The sequence below is a fragment of the Entamoeba histolytica genome, genomic scaffold, assembly GCF_000208925.1.
Source record: "Entamoeba histolytica HM-1:IMSS scf_1104750518925 genomic scaffold, whole genome shotgun sequence".
Taxonomy (NCBI): domain Eukaryota; phylum Evosea; order Mastigamoebida; family Endamoebidae; genus Entamoeba; species Entamoeba histolytica.
Genome location: NW_001914904.1, coordinates 29,725 through 46,392, shown reverse-complemented (window position 1 = coordinate 46,392; position 16,668 = coordinate 29,725). Strand labels below are relative to the sequence as shown.

Here is a 16,668-nt window from a genome sequence, read left to right as displayed (position 1 = left end):
TATTTAATTCTCCTAACATGACTTGAATTGATTGAAGTTGTTTGTTTAATCCATGTATTTGGTTTTGAAGAAATGTAATTTTTTCATTTTCTATTGTTTGGTGTAGCACAATGATTTTTTTGAATAAGCCATTATTTTCATGTCATTTTTACATTTTTACGTTATTAGTTATTAAATTGTCATTTTTTATTAAGACTAAATTCAAATTATTTATAGAAGATATTCAGAATAGCATATTCCGTTCTGAAAAAGTCATCTTAAAAAAAAATAAGTCTTGTAGAAGAAATGATGAGGAAAACGTTTATAGATAAAAACCCAACAACAACATACAATCCCAATCTACAAACAAAACCAACAAATTATATTTTAGTTATTGTAATACATTCGGGAGTATTTAATCCGTTAGAAACAGGATTATATTGTGTTTGTAAGATTGATGACAAGAAGTACAGATCATTAACAAAAGTTGGAAATAAACCTGTTTTTAATGAACGGTGGATAGTTTCAGTTCCAGAAAAAACGAATATTTTACAGATTGAAGTATGTAAACATAATAAATTAAATCAAAAACATATTCTTGGAATTGTAAGAGTGTCATTAAAACGGTTAGGAATAAATGTAGAAACAACAGAAAAATACACTGTTTTTTCTTATTCTTCTGTTGAAGTTGGGAAATTAGTTATAACATTTAAGAGATTGTCGAGAGAAAATGAGAAGAAATTGATTATTGGGGAAGAGTCAAAAAGGTCAAGCGAAAGGTCAAGTGAAAAGTTTTCTCTTTTAACGTCATCAATTGAAGAACTTAATTTATGTTATAAACCACAAAATTACTTATCTTTGGGTCATGTTCATAGAAAAAAATTTATGCCACAACTTCCATCGGTAAAAGATAGAGAAACAGTTGAAGCATGTGGATTATTTTCAGCAGTGTTTACAGTTACAGTAGGGGATATTGCAGAAGACCTTCTTCATTTTATGAATAATGAACAAGCAACATTTAACGACATAGAACAAGTAGGATTAACAGGAGTTATTACAAATTGTTATCCACCAAATAATGGAGGTAAAATAGTTCCATTAAATATTTGGAATTTTTGTTTTGGAGATGGGTTAAGAGTAAGTAGAACAAACAAAAATATAAACGTTGTACCATTTGTTATGACAGATGCCATGGCTAATACCAAATATGCATGTTTCTTAATTGCTTATTTTAAAATTGAAAAAGAAATGATTAAAAAAATCCAAGAAATTATTCCAAAAACACCTGATGAGTTATATGCACCATATGCTGTTGGAGTAACAAGTGATTTTCCATTACATACATTTATGAGGAAATGGTTAAAGTCATTATATGAAATAAATGTAGAAAATGATATGAAATTTACAGATTATTGTCACCAAGTAATTTTTATGACTGGAAAACCATCATTTGGAAATTTATATTCATATGATTTTGGACAATTAGGATTTAAGATTGAAATTCAACTCCCTTGTTTAAATGGATTACCACCAATACCTACTAGTATTCTTCCATTATTTGAAATGATTGGAATTGATGGAGTACTTGCTGTATGGCTAGCATTATTAGAAGAAGAAAAAGTAATAATTACAAGTACATCAAAAACTGCATTAGTATATTCAATAGAAAATTTAAAATCATTATTATTTCCATTTGAATGGTGTAATATTTGTATTGATTCATTACCTTATTCGTTAATTGATTATGTAAGTTCTCCAATGACATATTTAATGGGAGTGCCATCAGAATATAAAGAAGATGTAGAAAAAATTATTAAAAATGAAGAAGTAGTGTATGTTGATTTAGACAGTGGAGTAGTAAAGTCAAAAGGAATAATAAGAGAAGTTCCAAAATTGATAAATACAGTATATCATGAACTTAAAGATGTTTTTAATAAAAGAGAATATTCAAATGGCAATATTAATTCAGATATATTTGATGAAAAATATTATTTACATAAAAGTGAAGAATTTAATTGTGCAGTTAGAATTATATTATTTAAATTTATTAATGTTATGTTAAATGAATATAGAGATTATATTGGATATACTTGGATTGCAGATAAAGAGTCTGTAGTTTTTTCTTCAGAAGAATTTATTTATAATCAACCATCAGACAGAAGAGACTTCTTGAAAGCATTATTTGAATCTCAACACTTTTCATTCTTCCTTCAAAATTTCCCAAAAAGACATGACCATATATTTGAAGACTGGCAAATAAATAATATTTATTTGATTAATACTAATGAACTGATTCAAATGTATTCAAAAGAATATCATCCTATTACTTCAATTATTCAAACATCAACAGAAAAGAGTCTTGAAGTATCTCCAATTAATACATTAGTATTGGACTGTGGTAAACTTAAATCATTAAGAGTAAGAAATACTGTGGTTAATTCACAATTAGAACCAAAAATGTATCATAATCATTTAGAAGGATTTAAAAAACAAAGAGTAAGAGAAGTTTTTAATAATGATATAATACAATTTAGTGATATTCAAATTGGAATATTAGTAATGATGAATGAAGGAACAACAAAGAGTCTTGACACAGATTTGTTATTTAATTTTTTATCACAAGTTGAAGGAAGAAAAATATTTACACAACGACTAATGAGTAAATACACATCGTTTTGTATTAACAAAATGGAAGGTAGAATAAATAATATAGTTTATGCTGTAATTGGTGATATTCTTCGACAGGAAGCAACATATGCATATTCTCAAAAAGACTATATGACACCACAACATATTATTGAATCATCGAAACTATACTTTAAGATTGAAGGGAAAAAAAGAATTACCTTACTTCCATTATTAAGTGAACTAGATATTTGGAACCAAATGGATGTATGGAATAACATGTTTACAAAACTCTGTTGTATAGACAAAGAACTTATATATAAAGAGGTGTATGGGTTAGATCTTCCATCAAGATGGAATTTATTTAATAAAGAACAACAAGATAGGTTTAGAGATGAAGAGACACAAAGAATCAAAATTAGTATGAAATCATTATTAGAGACTATGCACATTGTTCAAGTAAGTGATAGAACTATCAAGAAATTTGTTGGATATTCTTTAAGTCAATTTAGATTCGATGAAAAAATAAGAAAAGAAATAGAGGAAATTGCACTTTCTAGCTGTAATATTATAACAGAGAGTATTGAAAGTAATAAAGAAAGAGCTTTGTCTAAAATGAGAGAATTGTATAATGCCGTTTATCTTACTGAAGAATAAGAATTGTTTTATTTAGCAAATAGTTTATTTTTAATACGAATAGTTTTATTATCAATTCGGTTTAGTTTGACTTATACCTCATTTAGAAAAAAAAATAATTTAAAAATAAAAATGAAATACTTTGTTGATTTTTACGGAAAAAGGAAAAGTCAGAAGATTTTTCAACTTAGAAAATTAATTCAAAAAAGGAAAGATTCAAATCCAAAATAAATAAATAATAAATTATAATGAAATAATAAATTTAAAGCATTAAGTAAAAATACTATGAAAAAAAAAAGAGAAATATAAATTTAAACAAAGAGAAAGGGGAGAAGAAAAAAAAAAGGGAGGAGTGGTGAAACGAAAAAGAAATAATCTCAAAAAGATTTTAATTTGATAAATGAGAATTAAAACGTGTCTTAAGTCAATTATCCAACTGATTTTATTTATCAATTTTGTTAATAGAATCAATGGGTTTGACATTTGTTATATTAAAAGTAATAATACATTACTTGGATATGGAACAACAACAAAACCAAATATATGTGAATTAAAAACACCACCACAAATAATAATAGATTCAGGAATACCACCTACATATACATTTCGAAGTGGAACATCAGCAGGAATTAATAACGATACAATAAATATTAGACAACAACTTGTAAATAATGATTGGGAAAAAACAACACAAATAATATTTGAAAAAGGTCATGGATTAAAATCAATTTCATTAGGAGAAACAGCAATTAAATGTTCATGGAGTATTTCTAATGAAAATATTGTATCAGATTTTGTATATTTCTTTGCATATAAAAATGAAGCGTGGGGGTTTACTAAAATTAGTGCAAAAACTAGTTTTCCTTTATATATTTATACTCAATCATATGAACTATTTGAATTAACAAGAACAAATTCAGAACCTTTTGTATTTTTTAATGGTATTAATACTACTCATAATACACTTGAAACAACAAGCAAGCCATATATTAATACAATTAGGAAATCATTTACTAAAGATTGTATTTATCAATTTTCATCTTATTATATTGGAGGTGCTGGAGTAAATGATGGAAATTATAAAATGATTTCAATTTGTGAAAGAAATTCAATTCAAAGATATGTTCAATGTTATTGGTCAAAAGGTTCTTATAATGATTGTTCTTGTAAACCAGTTTCTAAAGAACCAAAAATTAAAACAAGTGGTAATTTAAAATATCCAGACTGTCATTATTTATCTTATTTATATGATTTTTCTCTTAATATTGAAAATATTTATGTAGAATTTGATACAGTTAATACAACTACTTGGTCAGATTTTCTTATTCCACAAAGAATGGAATCATTAACTTTAGTTATAACAGCTAATGGAGTTGATTTTTTAACAATTAATTCAGACTTTTCTTTACCATCATTTTCATTTAAAGTGTATGGTGGTTTAAATATTACTGGTGAATTAATATTTGAAACTGCAGCTAATTATTATTTTAAAAACTTAACATTTGAAAAAGTAATGGTTGATGAATATATTGATGATAATACTATTTTATTTGCTTCTACTGTTAATGAAATTGATGCAAAAAAACTTGAATCTATTGAAACATTAAATAAGAAAATTGTTCAAGTTTTACCAACTTGTGGAACAGTAGATACAATAAGAAGATTTGTTAAAAGTCCAGGGGATAAAGATAGTGACTCTTATTTAGGTTGTAAATGTACTGTTGAAACAGAAACAATTTTTGAACAATTTGATTGTGAAGAGGTTTCAAAAGAACCAACAAGTCAATTAGATCTTATTATTAGTAAAAGCATTTATGATGGAAATAATTTTATTAGGTATTGGAATAATATTAAATTTACTGGAAATGGTTACAGAACTCTTAAAGGATTAAGACATAATGCTAAAATATGTACTTTTATTGCTGATAGAAGGTATACAATCGATACTGAATTATATTGTGATGAAGTTAATATTGAACAAGGAGTTACTATTGAAGTTAAAGGAAATTTATATATAAAAACACTTAATATTTTAGAAGATTATTCTAATCTTAACCAAAAACCAATTTTTATTTCTTCTCCATTAATTTTAACAAATCTTTCTTCTATTACATTTGCTCATCCTTTACAATCTTGTGTTGAATTAGTTGCTTCTTCTCTTATTTATGATTCAAATGTAAAAAACTTTAGTGATTATTCATTAGTTGGATTGGAACATTTGTTAAGAGTTTGTCCTAAAGGCTCAATTAATACAGCTGTCGAATGTGAAATGGATGGAATTAATTATCCAACAAATTTTATATATTCATATTGTCCTTGTAGTGGTTCAGCATGTTCTATTAAAATACCAAACACTATTTCAAGAGTAACTGCTTCTAGTGTATCAAGTATTGAAGGAAAATTAATTATCAATGGGGATCTTTCATTAAGTAATTTTAACCTAATTTCTACATTAGAAATTACAAGTCAATCTACTGTAATTATTGAAGGCACAACTGAACTTCAAATAAATAGTATTAATCCATCATCTGAATCTATTCCAATTTTAATCCTTCAATCACCTACAATTATCAATGGAGCGTTAAATAAATTTAGTATTATACCTTCAAGTGTTACTACCTTCAATTATAATAATGTTCAATTAGAAAAAGTCACTGAAACCACTTCAGGGTCTTTAGTCCTTAAACCAACTGTTACAAGTCTTTCTATTGAAAAAATAGAAACTGTTTCTTCTTTAAACACAATCCCTTTATTTATTTTAGAAAGTTCAGAAATACCAATTTCTATTAGTGGTAATCTTTCATCAGTTTCAAATAAAATTATTTTATTAACTAAAAGTAGAAAAGTCTCAGATCCTGTTAAAGTTTCTTGTGATGGACAAGCTGTTTTACCAACTGGTTTTAAAGACTGTAATAAAATTGGACTTTCATCACATTCATGTTATTTTAATTCTAACAAATATGTTTTATCTTCATCAAATCTTAATATTGATTATTCTTGTCCTTGTAAGAGAAGTAATGACATTTCTTGTACTATAACTATTGATCCATCATCAACAAGTATTTCCGTTATAAACAATGTTACAGAATTTACTGTAGAATCATCTATTACATTTGAATCAAAATCACATACATTTACTATTAGATCAAGTTCAGCTGATTCAATTATTACTATTAATGGAGATTCAAATTTTATTCAAGTAGATGCAATTCCCGGATTTACTTTAAAATCTACATCTCAAAATAATGTTTTATCATCAATTTCACAATATACATTTAGTAGTGTTACAACTGCAAAGAGCAATGTATTTAGTCTTAAAAAAGTTACAAATAATGGGGTTATTGTTGTTTCATCACTAAATAATTATTGTACAGTTGGACAATTAAATGATAATATATTCTCATGTTTAATTTGTGGAGATATTACTGCTAATTCAAATGGAATATGTGATGAAAGAAACCCAATTGAACGTTGTAGTTATTTAGTAAATGGGTATTGTAAAGAATGTGAAGAAGGATATTATGTTGAAGGAGAAAGATTAGGTAGTCAAAGTTGTCAAGCATTACAACCAGGATGTTTAAGAGGAAATTCTAAAGAATGTTTTAAATGTGTTAATAATAAAAAAATTGAAGGAACAAGTTGTGTTGATGTTAGTGATTGTTCTTTTTATTTAAATGAATTATGTATTCTTTGTGAAGAAGGAAAACGAAGTAGTAATGGACAGACATGTGATACAAAATGTGATGAATCATGTAAGTCTTGTCACAGTATGAAGGATAATGAGGTATGTAATATTTGTAATTTTGAACTTAAATATAGTAAAGCATTTGATGACAATAAATGTACTACTGGAGAAGGAGTTGATATAGTTTCTCCTACATATCAAATATCATGTTCCAAAGGATATAGTTTTGATAGTTTAAATTCTAATAAATGTAATAAATGTATAACTGGATGTTCAATTTGTGAAGGAGGAAAATGTCTTCAATGTGAAAAAAAAGAAGATATTTTATTTAATGGAGGGTGTAGAAGTCAAGAATTATCTAAATGTAAAACTATAAATGATAATAAATGTATTGAATGTAATGAACAAGAATATTATGACATTACAACAGGAACATGTACAAAATATGATTCAACATGTAAAAGTGTAGATTATAATGGATTATGTACAAGTTGTACAAACAAAGAATCTTATGTAGAATTACCTGAAAGAAAAAAATGTGTATCAAAACAACAAGATATAAAATGTTTATCAAGTTTATATGGTATTTGTTATAGATGTATTCAAAAATATTATCCAAATGGAGTAAAATGTGAACAATGTTTAGAACATTGTAAGTTATGTTCTAATGAAAAACAATGTGATGTTTGTGAAGATGGATATCAATTAATAAATTCAACATGTGTTTCATTAACAACAGAACATTGTGAACATTATGGAACATTATCATGTATTAAATGTGAAAGTGGATATTATCTTGATACATTAAAATGTACAAAATGTGATTCTAAATGTAAAGAATGTACATCAAATAATATTTGTTCATTATGCAATGAAGGATATTATTTAAATAATTCAAAATGTATTTCATTAGAAGAAGCTAATAAAAAGCATTGTATAAAGATAAGTAAAACAGGATGTATTAAATGTGAAATTGGATATTATAATAAAGATGGAGAATGTTTAAGTTGTAATTCAATTAAACCTAATTGTGCAGTATGTAATATTACTTCAAATAAATGTATTAAATGTCCAGAAGAATATATAATGAAAGAAGAAGGATGTGTACATTATTCAACAATACCACATTGTAAACAAGCCATAGATGGATATTGTGATAAATGTGATAACTGGTACGCATTAAGTTATACAAGAATTTCATGTGAAAGATATGCAGAAGGAGGAAAAATAGCAGCAATAATTATAAGTATAATAATATTAGTAAGTATAATTATTCTTATTGGAATTGTAATTTATTTATTATATAAGAGATATCAAAGGCACCTTGAAATAACAAGAGCAACTGGAATATTTCCATTAAAACATTGTAATATTGAATTACAAACATATCCAATATTACCAACAATTGTTTGTGAAACAACAATAATTGAATTTAATGACAAAATGGAATTAAATAAAGAATATTCAAAAGGATTTTATATTGGAAATAAAGGAGAAACAACAGTAGAAATTCAATTTACAATAAAAGAAGACCAAAGATATAGAATAGAATTTAGTCCAAATAATCTTGTGATTAAATCAAAAATGTGTTGTTTAATAAATGTATTAATTATGCCATATTGTTCATTTAATATTCAACAAGAATTTAAATGTATTATAAAAGAAAATAATAATAAAAAAGGAGAATTAGATTTTAAATTTAAAGCAAATACAATAGAAACATATAACATTGATCCAGAATTAATTCAATATCAAAATGTATTAAGAGCAAATTATGAAATAACAATAAGTAAGGCAATATATAATAATATACCAGTAATTGTTAGAAATATTGGATGTTTTGAATTAGGAATTGAAGAAAAAAAAATATATGAAGAACCATTAAATATTTTAGAAACATTTCCATCAAGTAATTATTTAACTAAATATATTGGTAAAGTCTTATTAAAAAATACACATCTTATTATTACTGAATTTGCTCCTTTAGGAACTTTACAAGATATTATTAATTCTAAAAAGAATTCTATTAATTCTGTATTAAAACAAAGAATTGTTTTAGACGCCTCAAAAGGAATTGCTATTCTTCATGCTAAAAATTATTTACATTATAATATTAAACCTTCAAATATTTTATTAATTAGTACTAATATTAACGATCAATCTCTTGTTAAAATTACTGATTTTGGTTATCATTATAATTATAAAAAATTCTTTAATCATCGTATTGAAGTATCTGAAAGACCGACTTATATTGCTCCTGAAATTTTTACTGGTCAAAAATTTACAAATAAAACTGATGTTTATGCTTTTGCTTTAACTATGTTTGCTATTCTTACTTTAAATGAACCTTACCCTCTTAATGAATATCCTTATCCTTGGTCTATCTCAAAATTCGTTTGTGTTGGTAGAAGACTTCCTCAACCTTCAGATATGTCTAAACAAATGTATGATATTATTTCTAATTCTTGGGAACATTGTTCAGCTGATAGATTTACTATAGACGAAATAGTTCATGAACTTAAAAAATTATCAGTGAACTAATTTAATTTTCATTTTTTATTTTTTAAATTTATAGTTTTTTTTAAAATGAAAATTATATTTTTTATATTAATTGTTTTGAAAATATCTTTTATTATATAAATAAAAATCATTTTATCTCTTTTTATCTTCTTCTTTAAAAATATTATTGATAATGAAAATCAAATTATAATTTTTTTGCAAATATATTACAAAATTAAGTTGTATTAAAAATAAATTCATTATAAACTCTATAAATCTTTAATGAATAATTGTATAAGACAGTATCATTCACTAATTAAAAAATACTATTTTTCATAATAAAATAGTATTGCTTAAAAAATTGATGTAATGAATTAAACAACTTTTTAAATAAAAAAAAGTCAAAAGAAAATTAGAAGTTTATGTTTTAAATTGAAATAAAACAACAGACATATAAATAAAATTATAAATAGTTTTGATAATGAAAACAAATACAATGTTTATCTCTTTAACTAAATTATAATTGAAAATAATAATTTATTTCATTATTAGAAAAAAGAGAAAGAATGAATTTATAATAGTTAAAATACAAATATTAATTACATTAATAATTCAATGTAAATGAAAAAAAAAAATTAATTCAAATGAAAAGAATAACATTAATAAATAAATTGATTTTAATATGATCATCATTACATTATTTAATTGATTATAAAACATAATTAAAAATTAAATAAAAGAAATTAAATTAAAAACACAACAATGAATAACAAACTAAAAAGATAAATTATTTTATAATTAAAATTTTTTTGTTTTTGGATAAAAAAAAGCACAAAAAAGAAAAGATACTAATGAACTAGAAAAGAAAGAATGAAAAAGGAAAAACAAAAGAAAAGAAAAGAAAAAAAGTTGAAGGAGGTGAACTTTTAAAAAGAAAGAACTTAAAAATTAACCAAAATGACCACAATTGCCAAACAAGATAAGATTTTCATGAAAAGATCTGGAGCTTATCACTCTGAACTTGACAAAGACATTGTTCAAAAAGCAGGTAATTTCCCATTAATGCAATTTAAAACTAAAGTTAAAGTTAATCCTAAATTTTTATTAAAAGGAGATGATATGGATATTGTTGATGAAGCAATAACTTATTATAAAGCAAATGTTTTCTATAAGAATTTTGATATGTCAATTTGTGAAGCAGATAAACTATTAGTTTATTTGATATTTTATATTCAATCACTATTATTAAAGGTTTGTTAACTTTATAATTTCATTAAAAGAAATGTCAATAATTATTTAATAGTTTAATGGACGTACTAAAGTCGAATGTGATAAAATGGCATATTCTTTGGCTATTGAAAATTTTGCACTTCCAGGTGATGGAAAATTCTGTCTTGGAGGTATTGTTGAACCATTAAAAGCATCAGAGAAAGAAGTTGTTAGACAATATATGACAGCCATTAGAAATGAAACTGGATTAAGATTAACTCAAGCTGTTTTTAAGAATGACCCAACTAAATGTGATAAATGGTGGATGTGTTTCAATAAGAGAAAGTTCTTAAACAAAACCATTTAAATCGAAGATAAACAAAAGTAATTCAAAAATACTTCTTTTCAATTTATTTTTTATCTAAAAAATTTTTATTTAAAAAATAAAAAAAATAAAAAACCCTAAAATAAAAAAACTTAAAAATAAAAAATAAAAAAAAAAGAAAATGAGTCATTGTGTTGCATTATTGTCTGGTGGAAAAGACAGTGTTTATACTATCGTTTATTTACAAAAACATGGAATTTCTATTGACTGTTTACTTCATTTAGAACCATCAAAACCAAAAGAAAGTGAAAATAATAGTTATATGTTTCAAACAGCTCTTCATGAAGCAATTCCTTATTTAGCAGAAGCAATGAATATTCCATTAATAAATTATCAATTTGAATCAAATTCATCAATTTGTATTGATTCTAATTATGTTCCAACTCAAAACGATGAAATTGAAAATTTATATCTTGGTGTTAAAGAAGTTTTAAATAAATTTCCACAAATTGACTCTATTTGTTGTGGAGCTATTGCTTCTACTTATCAATCAAATCGTTTAAAAAATGTGTTTGTTATTAATTTTATGTTAGTTTTTATTCTTCTTTTATTTATTATGTAATTAGTGCAAATCGTTGTGGTTTAAAAGTACTCGTTCCTTTATGGCAAAAAGACCAAAAAGAAGTTCTTAATGAAATCATTGAAAGTAATTTAGATGTTCGTTTAGTTAAAGTGTGTTCAATGGGACTTAACCAAAACGATATTGGAAAGTCACTCGCTCAAATGAAAGAAAAATTACTTCGATTAAATAAACTTTGTGGTGCAAGTGTTGTTGGAGAAGGTGGTGAATTTGAATCTTTTGTTTTTGATGGACCTTCTTTTAAGAAAAGACTTGAAGTTGATTTTGATGTTATTACAGAGTTAGAAGATGATTATGCACCAATTTGTTATATGAATATCAAGTCGATTCATTGTATTGATAAGAATTAGTTTCTTACATAAATAACACAATTTTTATTATTTTGTTATTAAAAGAATTTATTTTTAGATATTCAAAATTAAAAAAAAAAGAAGTTAAACCTCAAAAAAAAAAATAAGAGAAATAAAAAGAAAAAGAACTAAGAAATTAGAAAAAAGAGAAAATGTTTGATGATGATGATATAATGTTTGATGATGAAGGGGAAGTCATTGATGATGAAGAGATTGGAATTGAAAATAAATTTTATGATGCAAAAAATGAAATGGAAACAAATTTAGAAGGGGCTATTGAAAGTTTCAAAGAAATTGTTCAAGAAGATAGTGAAAAGAAAACTGAGTGGTTTGTTCATAACAAAAATACACTAAAAATGAAAAAGGAATAAAGAAAATTAAAAAAAATAGGGGATATAAGTCATTGAGAAAATTATGTAGATATTATGGTAAAGCAAATAATGAAGAAGAATTTAAAACATACTTTGTTCAATTTTTAGAATATTTAAATATTCCAGCAGTTTCTAAAGCTGAGAAAGGGTTATTCCTTATTTTAGGAAATATAAATGGAATGAGAAATGAAGTAGTTATTGAAGTAGTTAATAAAGCTATTGAAATTTGTGAAAAGAATTCAAATTTCAGTAGAATTATATTTAAATTAAATATTAAGAAAGCTAACACTATGTTTGAATCAGGTAAATATGAAGAATTAAAACCATTTTTAAGTGAGTTAGTTAATTCATGTTATTTACCAAATGGGAAAGAAGATCCAATGAGAAGTCATTTATTAATTGAATTATATGGACTAGAAATTCAATTATATTCTAAATTAAATGATATGAGAAAATTACAACAGTTATGTGGTAAAATTAATTTTAGTGATAGAAACATTAGTCATCCTAAAGTTCTTGGTATTATTATGGAATGTTGTGGTAAAGTTAAATTATGTAATTCAGATTTTGCTGGAGCTAAAAATGATTTCTTTGATTCATTCAAAAGTTTAGATGAAGCAGGTCTTCCAGAAAGATTTGATGCATTAAGATTTACTATTTTAGCACACTTATTATCTTCATCAAAAATTGATATTTTCCAAGCCCAAGAAGTTAAGTCTTATCAAAGATCTCCTGAAATGGAATTAGTATATCAATTATATTGTGCTTTTAATGAAAATAATATTATTCACTTCAAAGAAGCATTAAACAAAAGTGGAAGTCAATTCAAAGATCATCCATATATTCAACAATACATTCCATTATTAATCGAAACTGCTCAAAAAAATTTAATACTAAAATTAGTTAAATGTTTTAAACGAATCAATTTTTCATTCTTAGCTCAAGAATTGGATATGAAAGAAGAAAAAGTCGAATTACTTGTATTACGTATGATCTTCGATAATACTTTAAAAGCTAAAATTAATCAGTTTGACCGTTATTTAATTATGACTGAAGAACAGTCTTCTGTCACTAGAAAATATATTGCTATTACTTCTATGAGTAAAACTTTAGCTGCTTCTATCTCCGTTTAATTCACTTCTTTTTTTAATGACTGACTTTTTTTAACTAAGACGTCAATTATAATATTTTGGGTCGTACCTTTTGATGTAACTATCTCTTCCAAAATGATGTCCTAAATTAAGTCTTCTACTTGGCATATCAGATGCATCAACCCAAAGACATTGAACAATATCACCACACCTAATCCATTTATCAAATTTTGCAAGTTTTCTGAATCGGAAATATTCTTTTCTATTCTGTAATTTCCCATAATATCCCCAAATACATCCTTTAGCATTATCAGACTCTGGTGATGGAACATTTGGTATTAAATGAGTTTCTACATGATCTCCAGTTAAATTATAACTATCAAATAACTTTTTTAATCTAAAAAATGCATTTTTATAAAATGCTTGGTCATCTTCAAGGAATAACACATAATCAAATAATGGGTATTGCTTTACTGCCATATCAGCTGTTTTATAAAAATAATAATTGATTCTATTGAATTTTTTATGTCCAAATGGAACATAATCTGATGCTCCTCTTAATGGAAATATAGACTCATATATATCCATAAGGTGTGAATAAAATTGTTCATTGTCATAATCTTCTGATGTAATATTTGTTAAAATAGTATTGATACCAGCCTCTCTAAAGATTTTAGCTGCTTCTAATATGTCAGGGTTTTTACATCCATTGCATCCATTTGAAAGAAATATTGCATCAATCACAATACCTGGATGCCCATATTTATAAGCATTAACTATATAATCAGCTGTATAAACAATCATCGGTAATCTTTTTGGCGCTGTTAGCATTGGAATAACAATATGATATTCAGCAAGTGAAAAGGTAATAAATGTGATTATTAAAAGACTTTTCATCACTTCTTTTTAAGTTTTTATTTGAATTATTTATTTTAAGATTCGAAGATGGCACGTCAGAGACACCACATGAAACCCTAAAATAATCCCATGCTTCGAATCTCCCAGTTATCGTCTGGTCATGACGTGCCTTTGGTGAGATAATATCTATTCAACACTAACTGTTTATTATTATTAATATTTATTAGAAGTGATTATTATAAAAGATTATTATTCATTAACGTGTATTGTTATTCATTAACGTGTATTGTTATTCATTGAGGTGTATTGTTCTTCATTAACGTGTATTGTTATTCATTAACGTGTATTGTTATTCATTATTAATTATAAGGATTATTATTTACTAAGGAGGTATTATGTATTAAGAATTATCATTTATTAAAGAAGACGCATATATAATTGATACTGTTGCACAAAAATTAAACATAAGGATATTATCAAGGAATAGGGTTTCTTTAAGGGGTGTCGAAGGTAAAAGGAGATGAGCTATAACAGTAAGTTATGGATATACTCTCCTTAAAACAACAATATAAAGAATGAGAAATATTATATTACTCATTAAAATCAAAATAAAAGTCAGGCAGCAACTTAAATGAGGAACCATTTAAGTCGAGCATGCTTGCAAAAACTTTATTTCAATAGAAATAAAGCGTGTTGAAGAAACTGATTTTCTCACTTCTCAACATGATGAAAAACCTAAAAAATAAGGTTAATCATAATTGATTCCTTTTTTTTTTTTTTTTTTTTTTATTTGAATTATTTATTTTATAATTGAAGATTTTTTTCCAATTTCGAATTTTCAACAAATTTTAATGCAATGATTTTTGGATAAAACATTTGTGTATTGTAAAGAAAAGCAAACAAGACATAGAAAACCAAGGTTATACAATAAAAAAAAGAAATGTCAATAGCAATAAATGAAACAATAATAAAAGTAAATGAAATATCAATGAAAATGGTTTAGAAGAAGAAAGACACAAAGAAAAGCAAATAAAAAACAGTGTAAATACAATAATAATAAAAATTATACAAATAACAAATATAAATGAATAACAATAAATGATATACACGAAAGAATAAAAAAAATAAAAAGTGAATGAAATAAATGAGAGTATGAAGAAATACTCAAAAAATATGAAGATAAAAGGAAAAGATGGTATGATATCCTTCAAGAAGTATATTCAATCAAAAAGAAAAAGATAATTGAAAAAACGAAAGAAGAGTTTAAAGAAAAAACAGACATTGAAGAAAATATATTAAAACAAATGAAGAAGAAATTAAAAACAAAAACACAAATAAAGAAATGAACGATAGATGTAAAATTACAAGAATAATAAATAACAAACAAAGTACAAAGAAAATATAAGAGGAAATACAACAAAACAAAGAAATAGAAATTTTAAATGAAGTATTGTATTGTTTTGCAATTAATTGGTTGAATAAGAAATTATATAAGAAAATAAGAAATGAACAAATAGAAAGTATAATAAAAGCAATAAACATCAATGTCAATAATGAAAATGAATATATTAAATATATTAAAATGTCACATAAAATAAAAGAAAGTACTAAACAATACATTAAAGTGAAAGTAAATGATATAATAGAAGAGTAGAGTGTAATTCAATAATAAAAAACATCATATTAAAGAATAACTCTACAGAAATTGATGAAGAATACCTTAACACTCTCATCAATAAAATAAAAGAAATGAAAGTAGAAAAATGTTCAAACATTAATTACTACTGGAAAAGAAAAGAAACTGACTAATTAATAATGGAAATTAATAATAGATGGTATTTTCATGAAGCAGAATGCAGGATCTGCAAGATGATATGAAGAGGATTTCAATGATTATGAACCTCTATCTCCAAAATAAAATAATAGGAGATAAATTTGATGAATTAAAAGAAATCCTAAAGAAAATAAATAGACTAGAAGATTTGGTCAAGGGAAGAAAATTGTACAGAATAAAGTGCATCATGAAATTAAAAGAATATGATGAAGAAGGAATAAAAGTCAAAGCACTAGAAAGAATAAAGTACCTAAAATATATGAAGACAATGATAAAAGAAAGAATTAAATTTAATAAGGAAGAAAGGGTCAGAATCAATACAAATAAAATCATGTTTGATTCTAATAAGAAAATTAGAATAAGGAAGAAACAACAAATGAAATATACCCAAATAACGATATTACTTTAGAATAATGGAAATGTTATATGAAACACAGGTGATATTAAATAAAGAGAAATGGAAAATAAAACAAAACACGATATTGAATGAAAGATATAGAAATTATGATAGTGTCATTATAACAATAAATGAATTAAATTCAAGTATAATGGAAATAAGTAACTGG

General features: G+C 24.7%; 6 protein-coding genes across 6 annotated transcripts, besides 3 other annotated features; 5 read left to right on the top strand and 1 right to left on the bottom strand.

Moving 5' to 3' along the window:
- Positions 1-285: 285 nt before the first annotated feature.
- On the top strand, positions 286-3,261 carry EHI_174930 (DENN domain protein; the record flags this gene model as incomplete). The annotated part of the gene is made up of 1 exon (XM_648248.1): positions 286-3,261. One exon carries the CDS (start codon positions 286-288, stop codon positions 3,259-3,261), a length of 2,976 nt encoding a protein of 991 aa, XP_653340.1.
- Positions 3,262-3,640: 379 nt separating this feature from the next.
- EHI_174920 (uncharacterized protein) lies at positions 3,641-9,466 on the top strand (the record flags this gene model as incomplete). The annotated part of the gene is made up of 2 exons (XM_648249.2): positions 3,641-4,097; positions 4,161-9,466. 2 exons carry the CDS (start codon positions 3,641-3,643, stop codon positions 9,464-9,466), a joined length of 5,763 nt encoding a protein of 1,920 aa, XP_653341.2.
- Positions 9,467-10,357: 891 nt separating this feature from the next.
- EHI_174910 (ARP2/3 complex 21 kDa subunit, putative) lies at positions 10,358-11,040 on the top strand. The gene is made up of 2 exons (XM_648250.2): positions 10,358-10,675; positions 10,728-11,040. The coding sequence occupies exons 1-2, from the start codon at positions 10,382-10,384 to the stop codon at positions 10,998-11,000; spliced, it is 567 nt and encodes a 188-aa protein (XP_653342.1). The 5' UTR covers positions 10,358-10,381; the 3' UTR covers positions 11,001-11,040.
- A 99-nt stretch (positions 11,041-11,139) lies between these two features.
- On the top strand, positions 11,140-11,948 carry EHI_174900 (uncharacterized protein; the record flags this gene model as incomplete). The annotated part of the gene is made up of 2 exons (XM_648251.1): positions 11,140-11,528; positions 11,585-11,948. 2 exons carry the CDS (start codon positions 11,140-11,142, stop codon positions 11,946-11,948), a joined length of 753 nt encoding a protein of 250 aa, XP_653343.1.
- A 152-nt stretch (positions 11,949-12,100) lies between these two features.
- EHI_174890 (PCI domain containing protein) lies at positions 12,101-13,452 on the top strand (the record flags this gene model as incomplete). Its single annotated transcript, XM_648252.1, has 2 exons — positions 12,101-12,276; positions 12,339-13,452. The coding sequence occupies 2 exons, from the start codon at positions 12,101-12,103 to the stop codon at positions 13,450-13,452; spliced, it is 1,290 nt and encodes a 429-aa protein (XP_653344.1).
- A 42-nt stretch (positions 13,453-13,494) lies between these two features.
- Positions 13,495-14,241, bottom strand: EHI_174880 (uncharacterized protein; the record flags this gene model as incomplete). Its single annotated transcript, XM_648253.2, has 1 exon — positions 13,495-14,241. The coding sequence occupies one exon, from the start codon at positions 14,239-14,241 to the stop codon at positions 13,495-13,497; it is 747 nt and encodes a 248-aa protein (XP_653345.2).
- A 104-nt stretch (positions 14,242-14,345) lies between these two features.
- Positions 14,346-15,051: a repeat region.
- Positions 15,052-15,082: 31 nt separating this feature from the next.
- Positions 15,083-15,697: a repeat region.
- Positions 15,675-16,668: a repeat region.

Bases quoted from the DNA above. Each gene is read 5' to 3' on its own strand.
- EHI_174910 (XM_648250.2), top strand. From the start codon at position 10,382: ATGACCACAATTGCCAAACAAGATAAGATTTTCATGAAAAGATCTGGA. The intron at 10,676-10,727 runs GTTTGTTAACTT...ATTATTTAATAG, and splicing joins TTCAATCACTATTATTAAAG to TTTAATGGACGTACTAAAGT.